At 48.7% G+C, this 15,313-nt stretch overlaps 1 protein-coding gene across 1 annotated transcript; it reads left to right on the forward strand.

Moving 5' to 3' along the window:
- Window positions 1-20: 20 nt before the first annotated feature.
- Window positions 21-6,663, forward strand: LOC127549111 (POU domain, class 5, transcription factor 3-like). Its single transcript, XM_051976924.1, has 5 exons — window positions 21-4,168; window positions 5,187-5,298; window positions 5,575-5,705; window positions 5,858-6,049; window positions 6,167-6,663. The coding sequence occupies exons 1-5, from the start codon at window positions 3,428-3,430 to the stop codon at window positions 6,410-6,412; spliced, it is 1,422 nt and encodes a 473-aa protein (XP_051832884.1). The 5' UTR covers window positions 21-3,427; the 3' UTR covers window positions 6,413-6,663.
- The last annotated feature ends 8,650 nt before the right edge of the window (window positions 6,664-15,313 follow it).

Here is a 15,313-nt window from a genome sequence, read left to right on the forward strand (position 1 = left end):
GTTATCATGCTAATGGCCTCACTAGGGGATCAGGGGAAGTCCTGTAGCCTGGCTGCCTTGAAGTGCAGTCTGGGATTATCCCTCCCCCGGGGGTGAGCCCTGAGAGGGTCTAGGGGGGAGTTGAGAAAGTAAACTGACTGTGCCCTGAAACCTGTCCAGACCCTGGGGCTGGGGAGTTAAAAACCTTTTTTATTTTCCTCTTTTGCAGCCAGAAGTAGGTGAGGTCAGAAGCCCTAGCCTGGGCATGTTGACCATTGGCCTAAGCCCCCTAGACAGTGCCCAACAGGACAGGACTAGCTGGCTCTCAGACGGGGGAGGCAAGGTATGCTTGGAAGAAGCAGGGCTTAACTTGGCCTCCTCCAGATATGAAAGACAGTCCCGGGGCTGGAGGAGGCGGGATGAAAGGGGGCTCCCTAGGGTTTGTGAAAGAGATGGTGGGGGTTGAGAGCCAGCCTTCAAAGGCCCAAAGCTTATAGTGTCAGTCAGGGATTGAAAGGAGAGGCCTCTAGTTTTCTGAGGGACTTGAGGAGGTGGGATCGCTTCCTAAAACTTTGCTTGTAGTCCTGCCCCTTCCCCCAGCCTCACCTGGGGCTACAGCCTCTCCCCCACCAGGCAGTCACTTTTTAAAACTGTCTGTGGCCCAACAGGATCCTAAGAGTTTCTGACCTGAAACCCCAGCATAGGTGGGGGTGGGGGTGGGGGGGAGAAGTCTAGGTCCCTTTGAGCCTGAAGTACTTTTAGGAGAGACCAGGCACCTGGACATTGGACAGAAAAACCTTGAGCATCAGGCAGGAACTTTGATTCCTTATTCCTAAATAGTCTCACAATCCAATTTGAGAGATAAGCCTCCTATCACAAGAGGGATAGTGTGAGATTAGTGCTATGTGGTGGATTACATTTATATAGTGCTTTAATATTTACAAAACACTTTCACATTTTCTCTTTACAATTCTGTGAGGTGGGTAGTGCAAGTGTTGGTCCGCCAGTGGAAAAACAAAGAGGTTCAGAGAGGTAAATGACTTTTCTAAGGTCACATGGCTTGTAACTCAAACCTAGGTCTCCCTGTCCTTTGGAATTTCCACTACACCAAACTGCCTCCCTTCCCTGGGTGGAGGTGGGAAGGTAATAGGAGATCAAGGTGGTGGTGAGCCTGAATCTGGGTGGCCTGCTGAATGAGATAGGACTTTATGGCCAAATCTCGGAAGAAGAGAATGATGTTAATAGAAAGAGATTAGGAGGTGGAGGACTTTCCAAAAGGCAAGATTTTGTAACTCCTGTAGGGCCAGTATTTCCAGTACCTAGCCCAATTATTGCATGTAGCACTTAATAAAGGCTTGTTGAATTGGATCTCAAATGGCACCACTTACTGCACTTACGCTACATTTTGACTAGGGACCCAATTTTATTTTAAATTTAAACTTCCTAGAGTTTCTCAAAGACTCGAGTTCTGCACCCAAATAGGCTTTTAATAATTTTCATTGAATTAAGTCTCTTTAGGGATAGTGAATAGGATCAGTCTGGCTGAGTCACCTGGCTGTGGAAGGAAAGCAGGGAGAAATCGGGCCAGTTCCTGGGAGACTTTGAGTGCTGGACTGAGATTTTGGAAGTTGTTCTGGAGCCACCATAGGTTTTTGAGAAGGGGAAATGATGTAATCAAAGCTATGCTTGAGGAGGAGTAATCTGGCCACCCCGTGTAGGAAAGATTGGAAAGGATTTCAAAGATTTAGGAAGCTTGCCTCAGGATGTCTACTAAGATTGTTGAAGTTAGAGACAAGCGATTAGATTGGGGGGAGGTGGTGGAGGGGCAAAGGAAGAAGGGAGCTCCAAGATAGCTGGCTTTGGTATAGATAAGAGTCAGGTGGCTTGAGTTTTGGGGTAGTGGGAGAGAAGGGAAAGATGGGTTTTGGAGGCAGACTGATTCTTGAGTAGGGACATGTGGAGATGCTGCCCTCAACTATGGAGGGAAAGTTAGGCCTGAAGAGGTGGTCTTGGAGGACAGGATATTTATGATACAAGAAATCCTGGGATTTAACAGTTCTTGAGGGAAGTCTCCAAGGATCTCTGGGGCCCGCAGATTTTGTGTCTGGGTCTTCCTCCACCCAGGTTAATGATTCTGAGATTTAAAGGAACTTTATCAGCAGCGTGTCTGGCCTCTGGAGAGAAATTCTGGGAGGTGGCAAGCCCCACCCAGTCTTCCCCGAGGGAGAAGGAGGTATCTGCTCTGATCTGCCCCTCCCTTTAGCCACCTCACCTTCCCTCCCATTCTCTTGTCCCTTAATTCCTCCCCATGACCTTGGGTTGCCCCTTGCCCCTTGGTTGCCTCAGTTCCCCAAATTGGCAGGGAGAGAGAAAGGGAAAGGGGGGAGAGGAACCTCTTTTTTTAAATTTTTTTTTATCACGGAACAGTAGTCATTGGGAGGTGAAGTTTCACCGCTGATCGGGATGGGGAAGGAATATAGGAGAGGTCATGTTGATTGTGTAGGTCTCAGTAGGTGGGTAGTGTTTTTGTGCATCTGTCTGCGCTTGGGCTTGGGGGTCTCCATGATCCGGGGCAGTGCCCACCTAGGTGAGCTTGTGCTTTGGTCTGTGTCATGCCTGTGTTTTTGTATGCGGGTCTGTCTCGTCTATGTGGATGTTGGTGTCTGTAAGGCTGTCCTCTGTGTGCTCAATCCACAAGTGGTTTCTGGGCCTTTACCACAGACCCCCCAAAGGCCCTGAGACTTTGTGATTTTGTTCTGGATTTTGGGGGAAAAGTGTCGTGAGTTCTCCCCACCTCCCAGGTCAGCCCCCCAGCTACTCAGGGCCATTAGACAAATTGTTATTTGCATTAACAAGTGTGTCAGGGACCGGCCAGGAACAGCCCCAGTAATTGTCCCTGACTGGCACTCGCCTTTATGGTGGGGCTCCGGGAGCCTGCATTTTTAGGAGCCCGGAGTCCCTAGGGGAGGCCCAGGAAAGCTCTAAACACCAGTAAATAATGCCGCCTCCTCGCCTATCACCGGGGCAGGCGTTAGGTGGGGAGGGGGCGGGGTCGGAGGTGGAGTCAGGAGCGGCGAAGCCCCCCCCACCCGACGGACCTCTACCCCCACCCCAGCCAAAGGATACCCAAGTTCATTCTCAGCCCCCCCCTCTATTGTTTTAAAGGGCCAATAGCTGGGATGCTATTAACATAATGATTGAAAGCTCTGGGCCCTGGGTGGGAGGGGAGGGGTGAGACTTGTCCCCCAGCACTAGTCCAGGACAGTCTACTCTTCAAAGTCTGAGGGGGCCTCACCCCCCCTGTGTACTCTGAGGTCCAAGTGCCTACACGGTCAGTCCGGTCCCCCTGTAGCTGCGGCTCCACATCCGTCTCCAGGACCAAGAAGCGGAGGTCGAGGGGGAGGTCTGGGTCCCGTCCACAGCTGCGGCCCGCCGAGTCAAGCTGGGCATGTTTAACCACGAGGGGCTCCCCGCGGGCAACTTCGGCCTGGGCCAGGGCCCGATGCCCGACGGGTCCTCGCACTACGGCAAAGGCGGCTACGTCGGGGGGAGCGCCCCGAGACCGTCCCAGCCCCAGCCGCCGTCCCAGACCTTCTTTCCCTTCCCTTCGGCAGTGAAGAGCGAGTACAGCTTGGAGGGACCCTCGGCTCCCGACTCCAGCCAGACCAAGGGGTGGTACGCCTTCACCGCGCCTCCACCCCCGGCCGAGGCCGGGCAGGCCGCGGCCCCCCACAACCTGCACCTCATGCCTCCCAAAGAGGAAGACTCTTCCTGCTCTTCCCCTTCCTCCTCGTCCTCCGGAGCTCCTGAGCGGGACCTCAGGGAGACCGTCGTCCCTGAAGCTAAGTACTGCGCCCGTCCGGGCCCAGCCTACTACGCCCCTGCTTGGACGGGGCCCTTCTGGCCGGGCTTGGGGAGCAGCAGCTCGGTCCCCAGCGGGCCCCTGCCGGGGCCCCCTCTCCCTCCCCACCCTCTGCAGGCTCTGGGGAGCTTCTCCGGCCCCAGGCCCCTTTACCCAGCCCCACTCCAGCAGCCCCAGGCCGGGCTGGGCAACGGCAGCGGCAACAGCATCGGCGGCAGCAGCAACAATGTCAGCAGCAGCAATGTCAGCAGCAGCGTCAGCAGCACCAGCGGCTCCAGTGGGGCGGCCAGCGAGGAGGGCATCCCGTCCAGCGACAGCGGGGAGGAGGTAAGAAGGCCCGCCCCGGCCTCGATGGGCTTCAGCTGAGCTCGCCCGCCGACTGAGATCCTCGCCCCAGAAAGGGAAAGGAGGGGTCTGGGTCACGGAGATAGCATCTCCCCCCAGGCTTGTCTTTTACTGGGGAAGGGGAAGCATTTGGGAGCATCAGATCCTGGAGCCTCACTGGCCCCTGGAGAAAGAAAAGGATCCTATCTACCTGGCCCCTCCCCCTGGCCAGTGTGTGCTAGAAGTGGGCTTCCAGCCTAGCCGGGCCAGAAAGTCCCCCCCCTCTGTTACAAGGCCCACTGTGACCCCGTCTCCGGGGATCCCGGCCCATCGCGTCTCCAGACGCACTAGAGCTGACCCAGCAGAGACGCGGGGCCTGCTCTTTGTACTTTGTGAACTCTGGAAATGAGTCCGTCCCCTCGGGGACTGCCCAGACTCCCAGGCTGGACCTTCTAGACCTAAAGAAGGTCGTTTTTTTGTCTCACAGAACATCCTTCAGCCCCCTGGTCCTTTTTCTTATTCTTGGGGCCTCCCCCTGTCCAGCAGTATAGTGTCCCGAGGGGCCTTGGCTGGTTGGTGCACCCTCCAGGTGTACGTCCGTGTCGTTCAGGGCAGAGAGGGGAGATTTCCTTTCTGCTCCCTCCACCTTCCTGGTCTTGACTGAGGGAATGGAGCAGCGCTCCAGCTAGTCTCTGCCCCGATTACCAGCCTTCTGACTTGGGGCAAACCATTTCACTTCTGTTTCTTCATAAAATAGTGGCAGATGAGTAAATGGGATACTCCTCCCCTTTTTGAGATTTTGTAAATAATTCTTTTTAACCCTGGGTTGTACATTTTGGGCCAAAGAGTCCCCTTATTTCCTTTCAAAACTCCATAGGCTGTGGTCATTGCCTACTTTATCCCCAAATGGAGGGGATGATTGGCTTTGTCCTGGAATCCCTGAAATAAGTGGGCAGAGGGAGAATACGAGTTCCCCTGACATCCTTTAGTTGCTCAAACTTCACCCCTTGCCCCTCTGCAGGACACCCCAACCTCCGAGGAACTGGAGCTGTTTGCCAAAGAACTGAAACACAAGCGAATTTCTCTGGGTTTCACTCAGGCTGACGTGGGCATGGCCTTGGGCACATTATATGGTGAGGAGGGACAAAGGGGGCGCCTGGGGGGTGGTTTTTTGAAGTCAGAAAGTAGTAGTCCTGCCCAGGGGCAAGTGAGAACAAAATGAGGGGGGGTCCGGAGTCTGGCCAGGGGCATGTAAATGCAAGTTTTGTCTCCTGGTCACCCCCTGCCCCAGAGCTTTCCTCCAGTCCGCCTGGTTGGAAAGGGGGAACGGTGGCGCTGGCCTTCAGAAGCTAGGGACAGGGACCCCATGCTCAGGAGCCCAAAGCTGAGCCCTCCCGCTTTGCCCCCAGGAAAGATGTTCAGTCAGACGACCATCTGCCGCTTCGAAGCTCTGCAGCTGAGTTTTAAGAATATGTGCAAGTTGAAACCGCTCCTTCAGAGGTGGCTGCAGGCTGTTGAGAACACGGACAACCCTCAGGAGGTAAGAGGCCCGCGGTCCCCGCACTTGCCCGTACCCTAGAGTGCTCCCCAGGAGTAGCCTCCTCGCCGCGGCCCGAGGGTCCCCGTGCATGGGGGGAGGCCGGGGAAGGAATGGGGCTTTCAAAGCCCAGGCTGCTCTTTCCCCCACCCCAGGCTCTAGCTGTGCCCTGTCCCCCCCAGATGTGCAGTATGGAACAAGTGCTAGCCCAGGCTCGAAAGCGCAAACGTCGCACGAGTATTGAGACCAGTGTGAAGGGGACCCTAGAGGGCTTCTTCAGGCGGTGTGGGAAGCCCACTCCACAGCAAATCTGTGACTTGGCAGAAGAGCTGCACCTGGACAAAGATGTGCGTGCTCCCCCGGGATGGGCAGGTTGGGGGGCTGGGGAGGAGGCCCCACAGTAGCTAGCAGCGAGGGGGGCGGGCAGGCCCGAGCGCCTGACCACCCCCCTCTCTCCCTCCCAGGTGGTCCGAGTCTGGTTCTGCAACCGCAGGCAGAAGGGCAAGCGGCTCCTTCTGCCCTACGGGGAGGACGCGGAAGCACTGCCTTACGAGCTGGCCCCGGGCACTGCCCTCGTGCTGCCGACTGCTGCTGTGCCCCAGAACTATGCAGCGCCCCCGCCCCCCGTGGCCCCCGCCCTCTACATGCCCGCCTTCCCCAAGGGGGAGCCCTGCATCCCCGGCATGCCCATGCCCAACGGGGGCCTCTGAGCCAGGGGCGCGGCGCAGGAACTCACGGGGCTCGAGCGGCCTCTGGCTCCCCCCGTGCCCGGCCATTGTCCGCTGCCCGATCTCCTCCCCACCCCGGGTCCTCCTTGTGCCCCTCCACCGCCCACCTCTAGCTCTTTGGGCATCTGAAACAATATTCAGGTCTTTTTTCTCCCCCTTCTTTCACCTCATGCTCCCCAAACTTGTGATACGTTTGGGAGCTAGTTTGGAAATAAAAGTTGGGTGGTAACTGACTGGCCTGGTCTCTGCTGCTGATTTGGGATGGGATATGGGGGGGGGGCGGCTGGTGATGGTGGGAGAGGGGTGTCTGCCCCTACCCTCAGTGCCACCAGGGGGCAATCTCACCCACTATTCTGTTTGTGTCTCTGGTGTTCATTTATGCTGTTAAAGCGTGGAGTGGGGATGGGGCTGATAACATTGATTTTTCCAAATGGAGGAAAGACCCTTGGGTGGCTTGTGTCAGACTACGTGTCCCCATCCCCCCCTCTTTCCCTCCTGACCTGACGTGGTCTTTCCTGGGGGTTGACTGACCTGGGGTTTCTTTGGTGCCCCTGCCCCGGGTCCGTGTGGCCCCCCCAGAGTTAAGGACCTTCTCGGGCGCTCTCCCCACTGGGGGACATTCTGGTCCTTTCCTCTGTGACGCTGCAGCCTGGTATCTTGGGGTATCACTGTGGGCAGGGACCGCCCAACTTGCCTCCGAGCCCCCAGCGGGCTGGCACACAGTGGGCTCATTAAATGCTTGTTAGCCGGGAGCCGCCATTCTTACTGTGGACTGGGGGGGAAAGGGGGACAACCCAAGATTGACTAGGTCGGCACATGGGCCAATCCCACAGTAGACAACCCTGGTTTTGTGGTCTGCCTTGTCTAACTGACTCAGTCTTCTCCCTTCGCACCCCCCCCCCAACAACGGCATTTCATTCTGACCCAGTTCAGAACCATAAACACCCGCCCTAAAGTCTCCCTGTGTGGGGGCGCAAATATTCCAGTCTTCACCTCCACCTGCATGAGTAGGTCTGGTAATAGCAGTCATTGGGTAACGGCAGAGCAGTCAAGTCAGTTCTGAGTTAAAGGTGAAGGAAAAAGACTTCATATTCAGAAGGAGACCTAAAAACGAGATGAATTCGCATGAAAGGATGGAGAACTAGAGAAAGGCATCTGCAATCCCACAAGTAGAGAGGAAGGGGAAAGCCACAGAGGGAAGGAGTAAGCATTGTGACTGCTGTGTACTAGGTGCTGCGCAGCACTTTACACATACAATCATTTGGTTCCTAAGACAATCTGTGTGAGGGAGATGTTACCCCTGTTTTACAGTTCAGGAAACTGAGGCAGTTAAGTGACTCGCCAGGGTCACACGGCTAGCTAGCTAGTCGGTGTCTGCGACCACATTCGGACTCCGGACTGCCCTTGCTCCAGTATTTTGCCACCTAGGTGCCTTAGGGTCCGCTCCCCTCCCTCTGGCGACCCTTTTCATTGTGTTGGAAAAGCTCCTATGACACAGCCCAGGTCTGTCGTTTCCCCTCTGTGCCAGGCCAGAACCGATAATTCGGGGGCCTCTCAGGAAGTGTTTGCTGACTGATCCCCAAAAGGCTGAGGAGCAGGGCGTGCCAGGGGAAGAGGCCAGTCTGTGGGTATAGGGTGGGGCCTGCGGGAAGCACCCTGTGCCTGGTTGGCAGCACAAACAGGAAGAGTACCAGGCCCAGTAGCACAGAGCAAGAGCCCCCGTGGGCCAAAGACAAGATAGGTTGAAGGTTGCTTTTGTTTTTATTTTCCTGCTGGCTGCAGGAGCCCCTTTGGGAGCCAGAGCTGCCATGCCCATCCTGTAAAGGGAAAAACAGGAGCCTTCTAACTGGTTTCCCGGCATCGAGTCTCTTCTCCATCTTTAACACAGCTACCAGAGGGATATTCCTAACTGGCCAGGGCATTCTTGCGTTCAATAAACTCCACTGGTTCCCAATGTTCATTATATTTCTAGCATCAAATACAAATTCCCTCGACATTTAAACATGTTCACAATCTGGCCCCAACCTACTTTTCCACTGCATTCTATGTGTTAGCCAGACTTTTCCTCCTTTCTGTGCCTTTGTGTTGGTCGGCCCCTTCCCTGTGCACAACACGTTCCCATTTTACCTAGCTCCCTTCAATCAGCTCAAGAGTAACCTCTAGGAGGGCTTTGACTTCGGCGAAATTCCCATGTAATTGTGTTGTTTACATGTCTCCCTACTGAATGTAAACTCGAGGGAAGGACTTCATCCTTTCTGTCTTTGAAACGCCAGTGCCCGGCATATGGGAAACATTGCTTGGCACTTAGACGCTTTAAAGCGGTAGGATGCTCCCTTTACAGTAACAACGCCCAAATTCTTGTGCTTTGTGCTCCTGCTTTGGAGCTGCGGTGAATTCTCATTTTAACCCTGAAGACAGATCTCATCCTAGGTACAGAGCCTTTAGAAGGATAGGCTTTCTTGGCATCTACCCTGAAGTAACTCTGGCAAAGTTGTGCTTGTCTGGAAAAAGAATATTTCACAATAATCCTTTCAAGGTTGGACTTTAGGTGTTTTCTGTTTTTTGTTAGTTAATTTCCTGATTTTTTTTTTTTGCAATATTTCTCTGATCTGTCCAAGAGATGAAGCTTTGGCTGGTGGATGAGGGAATAAGACATGTAAGCATGGAATGCCAAATGGGAAGCAATCTTAAAGCTCAAGGAGTCAAAAATTCCTTATTTTACAGATTAGGATGCTGAGATCCAGATAAACTGAGTAATTTGCCAAGGTTTGGGGTGACGTTCCTTTACTCCAGACCCCTAGTTACCTGATAGTCTACTCTTTTATATTCCCAGTACATAAGGAGGGGGAGCAACAAGTCCTAGTAACAAAACCAACTGCTCCAATGCTTTCTATAAGAACTCTTTATATACCCAAGCTATAAAGTTTCTTAAAAGGAGACAAGGGTCTTCGAAAAATGTTACAAAAGTGAAAGGTATCAAATATTCCAAGATTTACTTCTTTATGTAAAAATAAATACATATTCATCTCATTAGTATGCAAATTTGCTTTCATTTTTGTAAATGGTAAAATTATACGTAGACCAAAGAATTGTCTTAAAATAAATTTTTTTATGATTTATTATCAGTAAAATTTTGGTTTGGAATAGAGTATACCTATTTTATATCCCTATATAATTGGCGTCTCATAAAAATTTCTTGGGCAGAAAGGGGTTGCCAGTGGAAAAAGTTTTAAGAAGCCCTGCCATAGTTCGTAATGTATATATGATCATGTCTGTTATTTATCCCTCAATATTACAAATGCAATCCTAGTAAATGATTGCAGGCTAAGAAAGGTATTCAGAGAAAGCAGTGAGGAACTCCTTGAAGACTCTTACTATCGCCTTGAGGAACAATCCTTCAGGCTGTTCCTTTTGGTATTGGTCATGCTAATTAGACCCAGAAACCTCTTAAGGATACTTAGATCGGTTTTCTTTTTCCTATACAATTTATTATCATTTTGCCGTTTTGCCTTACATTGCTAAACTATTGTGAAGATCACTCCCTCTTTACAAATTGTGATTCTGCTCTGCCCAGCCCACGTTCTCTTTAGCACACTGATTCTAATAGATCAAAGATCTTCCTGAATCCCAGGTGTTGCTATGCATAGAGTCAATAAGATCTGAGTTCAAATCAGCCTCCGACACTTACTTAATGTTGTGACCCTGGGCAAATTGTTTAACCCCTGTTGTCTCAGATTCCTCATCTGTAAAATGAGGATAACGATGGCCCCACCTTCTAGGGTTTTGTAACGATCAAATGCTTGACACAGTGCATGACATTTAGTGAGCATTATATAAATATTAACTATTGTTATATAAAAAGAGATAGAAAAAACAAAATTCATTCAGGTGGTACAGATGGTAGGGCACTGGATTTAGAGTCAGAAAGACTTGAATCCAAATCTCTTATTCCTTACTTATTCCCTGTGTCGCCCTGAGTCAGTCACTGAATCTCCCTCAAATTTTTTTTCTCATTAGTAAAATGGGGATAACGTTAGCATCTAACTTACTAGGTTGTTATGAGGATCCAAAAATAGAACATCCATAAAGGACTTGGCAAACCTTAAAGTACTATGTAAATGCCAGCCATTAAATGTGACTTTGGTTTATAGAAAAAAAGGAAAGCTTGAAAGTCATTTTTGGTGTTAACACTTTGGGATGCAAACACCCAGACCTGAATTGCTCCCTTCCTACTCAATAGCCATCAGTCCAGACACCTGGGGTGAGCTCAAATACTTGTCCCTCCCCCAACCTTCTTCCCCCTTCCCCCAGCTGATTGCAGGTTTCTGACTAGTGGAAAGCTATCTTTGGTTGCAGAAACCTTTCAGAGACCCCTGAGGGATACCCAAGTATCTCCCCACCAGCCCTTTCCTTCTTCCTTTTTTTTTCTTTTTTAGCAATTCCAAGATTGTAGGCCTTTCTGGTCTCAGATAACTAACTGATGGAGCCCCAGCTCTAGACATGGGTGGATCTGAAGTGGGCATAGTAGCAAATGCCTGAAATACCTGTTACTGCCAAAATCGGATGGTGTTTGTTTGTTTGTTTTGAGCTAGAGGGTTCAGAGCTGTATTTGGACCAGATTCCATTGGGATTCCTCACTAAGTCCCTGCTATTAATCTAGTGAGCAGAGATTGCCTGAGGAAGGAGCAGGCTAAAGCTTCCTGGATAATCAGGAATGGGATCAAGCCTTTGAGTGCCTCACACACTTCAACCTTGGCAAGGTAGAATTATTAGTCTTAAAAAAAAAAAAAAAACATAAACCTGGGGTAGTGATAGTCTCAGATTAGGATACTGAGATTCAGATAAGCTAAATAATTTGCCAAGGTTTGGGGTGACGTTTCTGAACTCCAGAACCCAAGTTACCTCACAGTCCACTCTTCTATATCCCCAGTACAAAGGAAAGGGGAGCAATAAGTCCTAGTAACAAAATAAACTGCTACAAAGCACTTTGTAGTATTTATAATTCTATACCCAAGTTAAAGTTTCTTAAAATGGGCGGGGGGGGGGGGGGGGGGGCGGAGGGGAAATCCTTGAAAAATTTAACAGAAAGGTAAAATGCATTTTGGCTCAGAACTATGGCTTCCCGTGGAACCAAAGCAGGAATATATAGTCTAGCATTTTAATGACCTATTTTGGGTGTCTGTTGCTTTCTTGATGTTATCCTTAAATTCCCTTAACTCTAAGGATTTCCAATCATCTCCAACCTAGAGGTGTTACCTTCATTTACCTAAAAACTTTTTCTCATACAGTGAATGAATAAATAAAAGAATGGAAAAAAAATTTAAAAATGCTATCAAATATGTACCAGACGCTGTGCTAAACAGTAGGGTGGAAATAAGTACCGACTGGGAAGCCAGACATTGTGCTAAGTGCTTTTATCTCATTTGACCCTCACAGTAACCCCTTGAGGTAAGAGCTATTATTATCCCCCTTTTACAGTTGAGGACAGACAAACAAGTTAAATGACTTGCACAGGATCATACAGCTAATACCCAAGGCTAGATTTAAACTCAGATCTTCTTGACTACAAGCCTAGCTCTTTATTCATCTCTAGATGTAGAAAATATAATAGTGATACCTGTTTGGCCTGAAAAAGCTTACATTTAATAGGGGAAACTACACATATTTAGGAGAGTTGGTTTGGTCTAGAATGTCACAGGAATGATAAGTGGAACCCTAGGAAGGTCCTCCCTGGGGAAATCCATACGCCTGAGGCTATCACTACCCTGAGATGCTTCTTGGAGCTAGGTGGGCTTTTTTGTTCGTTTATTTGTTTTTGAGACTGAGCTCTTTATCCCACCAAGGTTGAAATGTGTGGGGCACTGATCCCATTTCTGATTATCCCAGAAGCTTTGTTCTGCTTCTTTTCTGACCTGGACCAGTTTCACCTTCCTTAGGGTTTGTTTTTTTTTTTTACTCTGTAGTATTTATAATTCTATACCCAAGTTAAAGTTTCTTAAAATGGGCGGGGGTGGAGGGGTTGGGGGGAAGGGATTTGTTTTTTTTTAAATATACTCTTTCTAGGTACAGTAGTGTTATTGATTTGATTACTATTTTTGATGGGGAACGATTGCATTTCCATGGCAAGAAAATGGTCTGGATGAAGCAGTTTTGAGACCTGGGGCTGGCAAATTATGATAAATTCTCATGAAACAAAACCCTCGCAGCCCCAGGTTGGAAGTCCTAGCAGTGATGGTAGTGACTTAGCAGCATAATCACAGAGCACTACTATCCAGTACACCTGTAGAAGGTTAGACAATTTGCCCAGGTCAGTGCCAAAAGATAGGGATTGTGATGAAGTTTAAGGTGCAGTCCCTTACTTCAGGATAGCTAGGGGGTACAGTGGATGGAGTGTTGGGCTTAGACCCTTACCAGCTGTGTGTCCCTGGACAAATCATTTCATTCTGCCTCAGTTTCCTCATCTGTAAAATGAGGTGGAGAAGGAAATGGCCAACCACTCCAGTATCTTTGCCAAGAAAGTCTCTAATGGGGTCATGAAGAGTCAGGCGTGACTTTTGGACAGTGAGGGGAACCAACCTCCCACTTCTAGTTTCTGTCTCTGTATCTCTAGTAGCTATCTATATGTTCCAGTCGGGGTGAATTAGTGTCATTATCTTTGATCTTGCACAACAGATCCCTGGAAGCTCTTGGATCTTCTGGACAAGGTGTTCTGTTCTTGAAAAGTAGAAAGTGGTGATGAGCCAGCTGGGTACCATGCCAACAAAACTTCCCTGAAGGGAAGATTCCCTTTGGGCCTGGCAAATTTCACCTAGGTAATTAACAGGGGCAGGGGCAGATGGCAATTGTGCTCACCCCCTTGTTCAAGGTCTTGCTTGCACACCACCTAGATCAAGAAGAGCCTGTTATTTCTTTCATTTATCACACTCCCCATACATGATGCTACCTGGAGTCCCGGCAGAGAAGGGGAGACCACCTGGCCTTACACCAGGTCACTGTTCTGGGAGAGGAGAGGGAAAAGAATATGACTTTTTCTCCTCCTGAGCCTCCTGTCTAGGAGATCCAGGAATATACTTGTAAATGTTTAAAGACAGGCTCTCTAGGGAGAAAAAAATGTACACTCAACATACTTTTAAGTTTAATCTGAATTATTAACATTTTCTTCCATCGCTTAGAGCATCTAGGTGCCATGGCAAACAAAGTGCCAGGCCTTGAGTCAGGAAGATTCATCTTCCTAAATTCAGATACTTAACTATGTGACCCTGGGCAAGTTACTTAATCCTGTTTGCCTCAAGTTCTTCTTCTATAAAATAAGCTGGAAATGGAAATAGCAAACTACCCCATCAAGACACCCCAAAAGAGGTCATGAAGACTCAGGTGTGATTGAATAACAACTCAACTATAACAAAGAGCATCACTTAAATCTGATCAATTTAAAAGACAAAACCCAGCATAAATCCAGCCTATTTGTAGCGTGTGCTGATTTCATTGTAAAAACATGTTGGACAATTTAACAATCAGCTGTCCTGTAGGAACTGGCTCTAGTGCACACACCTGGAGGGAATTTAGGGAATTAGGTGGTGAGGCTTGACAGACAAAGAGTTACCTTTCCCATTATTCCACCATTCTAGCTCTGTCTGTCTGCCTTCTTGTCTAAGGAACACTGCCAGTGATAAGGGTGAGGAGAATTGGAGGACTTCAATTTTATTATTTTTTTAATTATAGCTTTTTATTTACAAGATATATGCATGGGTAATTTTTCAGCATTGACAATTGTAAGACCTTTTGTTCCAACTTTTCCCCTCCTTCCCCCACCTCTTCCCCCAGATGGCAGGCTGACCAATACATGTTAAATATGTTAAAGTATAAATTAAATACAATACATGTATACATAGGACTGCAATTTTAATTGAAGAGTTAACCAGTCTTCCCAAGTGAACTCCTGCCAACTCCAGCCATGCTATAGCTGCTCCCGCTTCTTTAGGCTTCAGTAAACATCCTGGTACAATGGAAAGAACCCTGAATTTGGAGGAGAAGAGCCTCAATTTCAGTTGTTTTTGACGCATAGGACTTTGGAAAAGTCGAACACTTTTTGCTTCAACTTCCTCATCTGTAAAATAGGAAGGATAAACTAGGTCATCCCTAAGGTCATTTCCAGTTCTAACTATGATCTTGAGAAAGGAGCATAGGACCCTGAATCTGGAATCAGGAAGATGAATTCAAATAAATGTCTTTCATTTCATCTGTCTGCTGTGCCTGTTCATTTTTTTTTTTAATTATAGTTTTTTTAATGACAGTATTTATGCAGGAGTAATTTTTCAACATTGTCCCTTGCAATCACTTCTGTTCCAACTTTTCCCTTCCCTCCTTTGACCCCCTCCCCTAGATGGCAGGCAGTCTCATACATGTTAAAGTATATCTTAAATACGATATATGTGTACATATTTATACAGTTCTCTTGTTGCACAAGAAAAATCTAATATAGAAAGGTAAAAATAACCTGGGAAGAACAAAAATGCAAGCAGTCCACACTCATCTCCTACTGTTCCTTCTCTGGGTGTAGCTGGTTCTGTTTATCACTGATCAATTGGAACTGAATTGGATCATCTCGTTTGTTGAAGAGAGCCACGTCCATCAGAATTGATCATCATATAGTATTGTTGTTGAAGTATATAATGATCTCCTGGTTCTGCTCATTTCACTCAGCATCAGTTCATGTAAGTCTCTCCAGGCCTTTCTGAAATCCTCCTGCTGGTCATTTCTTACAGAACAATAATATTCCATAACATTCATATACCACAATTTACCCAGCCATTCTCCAATTGATAGACATCCATTCATTTTCCACTTTCTAGCCACTATAAAATAGATTGCCACAAACATTTT

The sequence above is a fragment of the Antechinus flavipes genome, chromosome 2 (assembly GCF_016432865.1).
Source record: "Antechinus flavipes isolate AdamAnt ecotype Samford, QLD, Australia chromosome 2, AdamAnt_v2, whole genome shotgun sequence".
In the NCBI taxonomy this organism is placed as follows: Eukaryota; Metazoa; Chordata; class Mammalia; order Dasyuromorphia; family Dasyuridae; genus Antechinus; species Antechinus flavipes.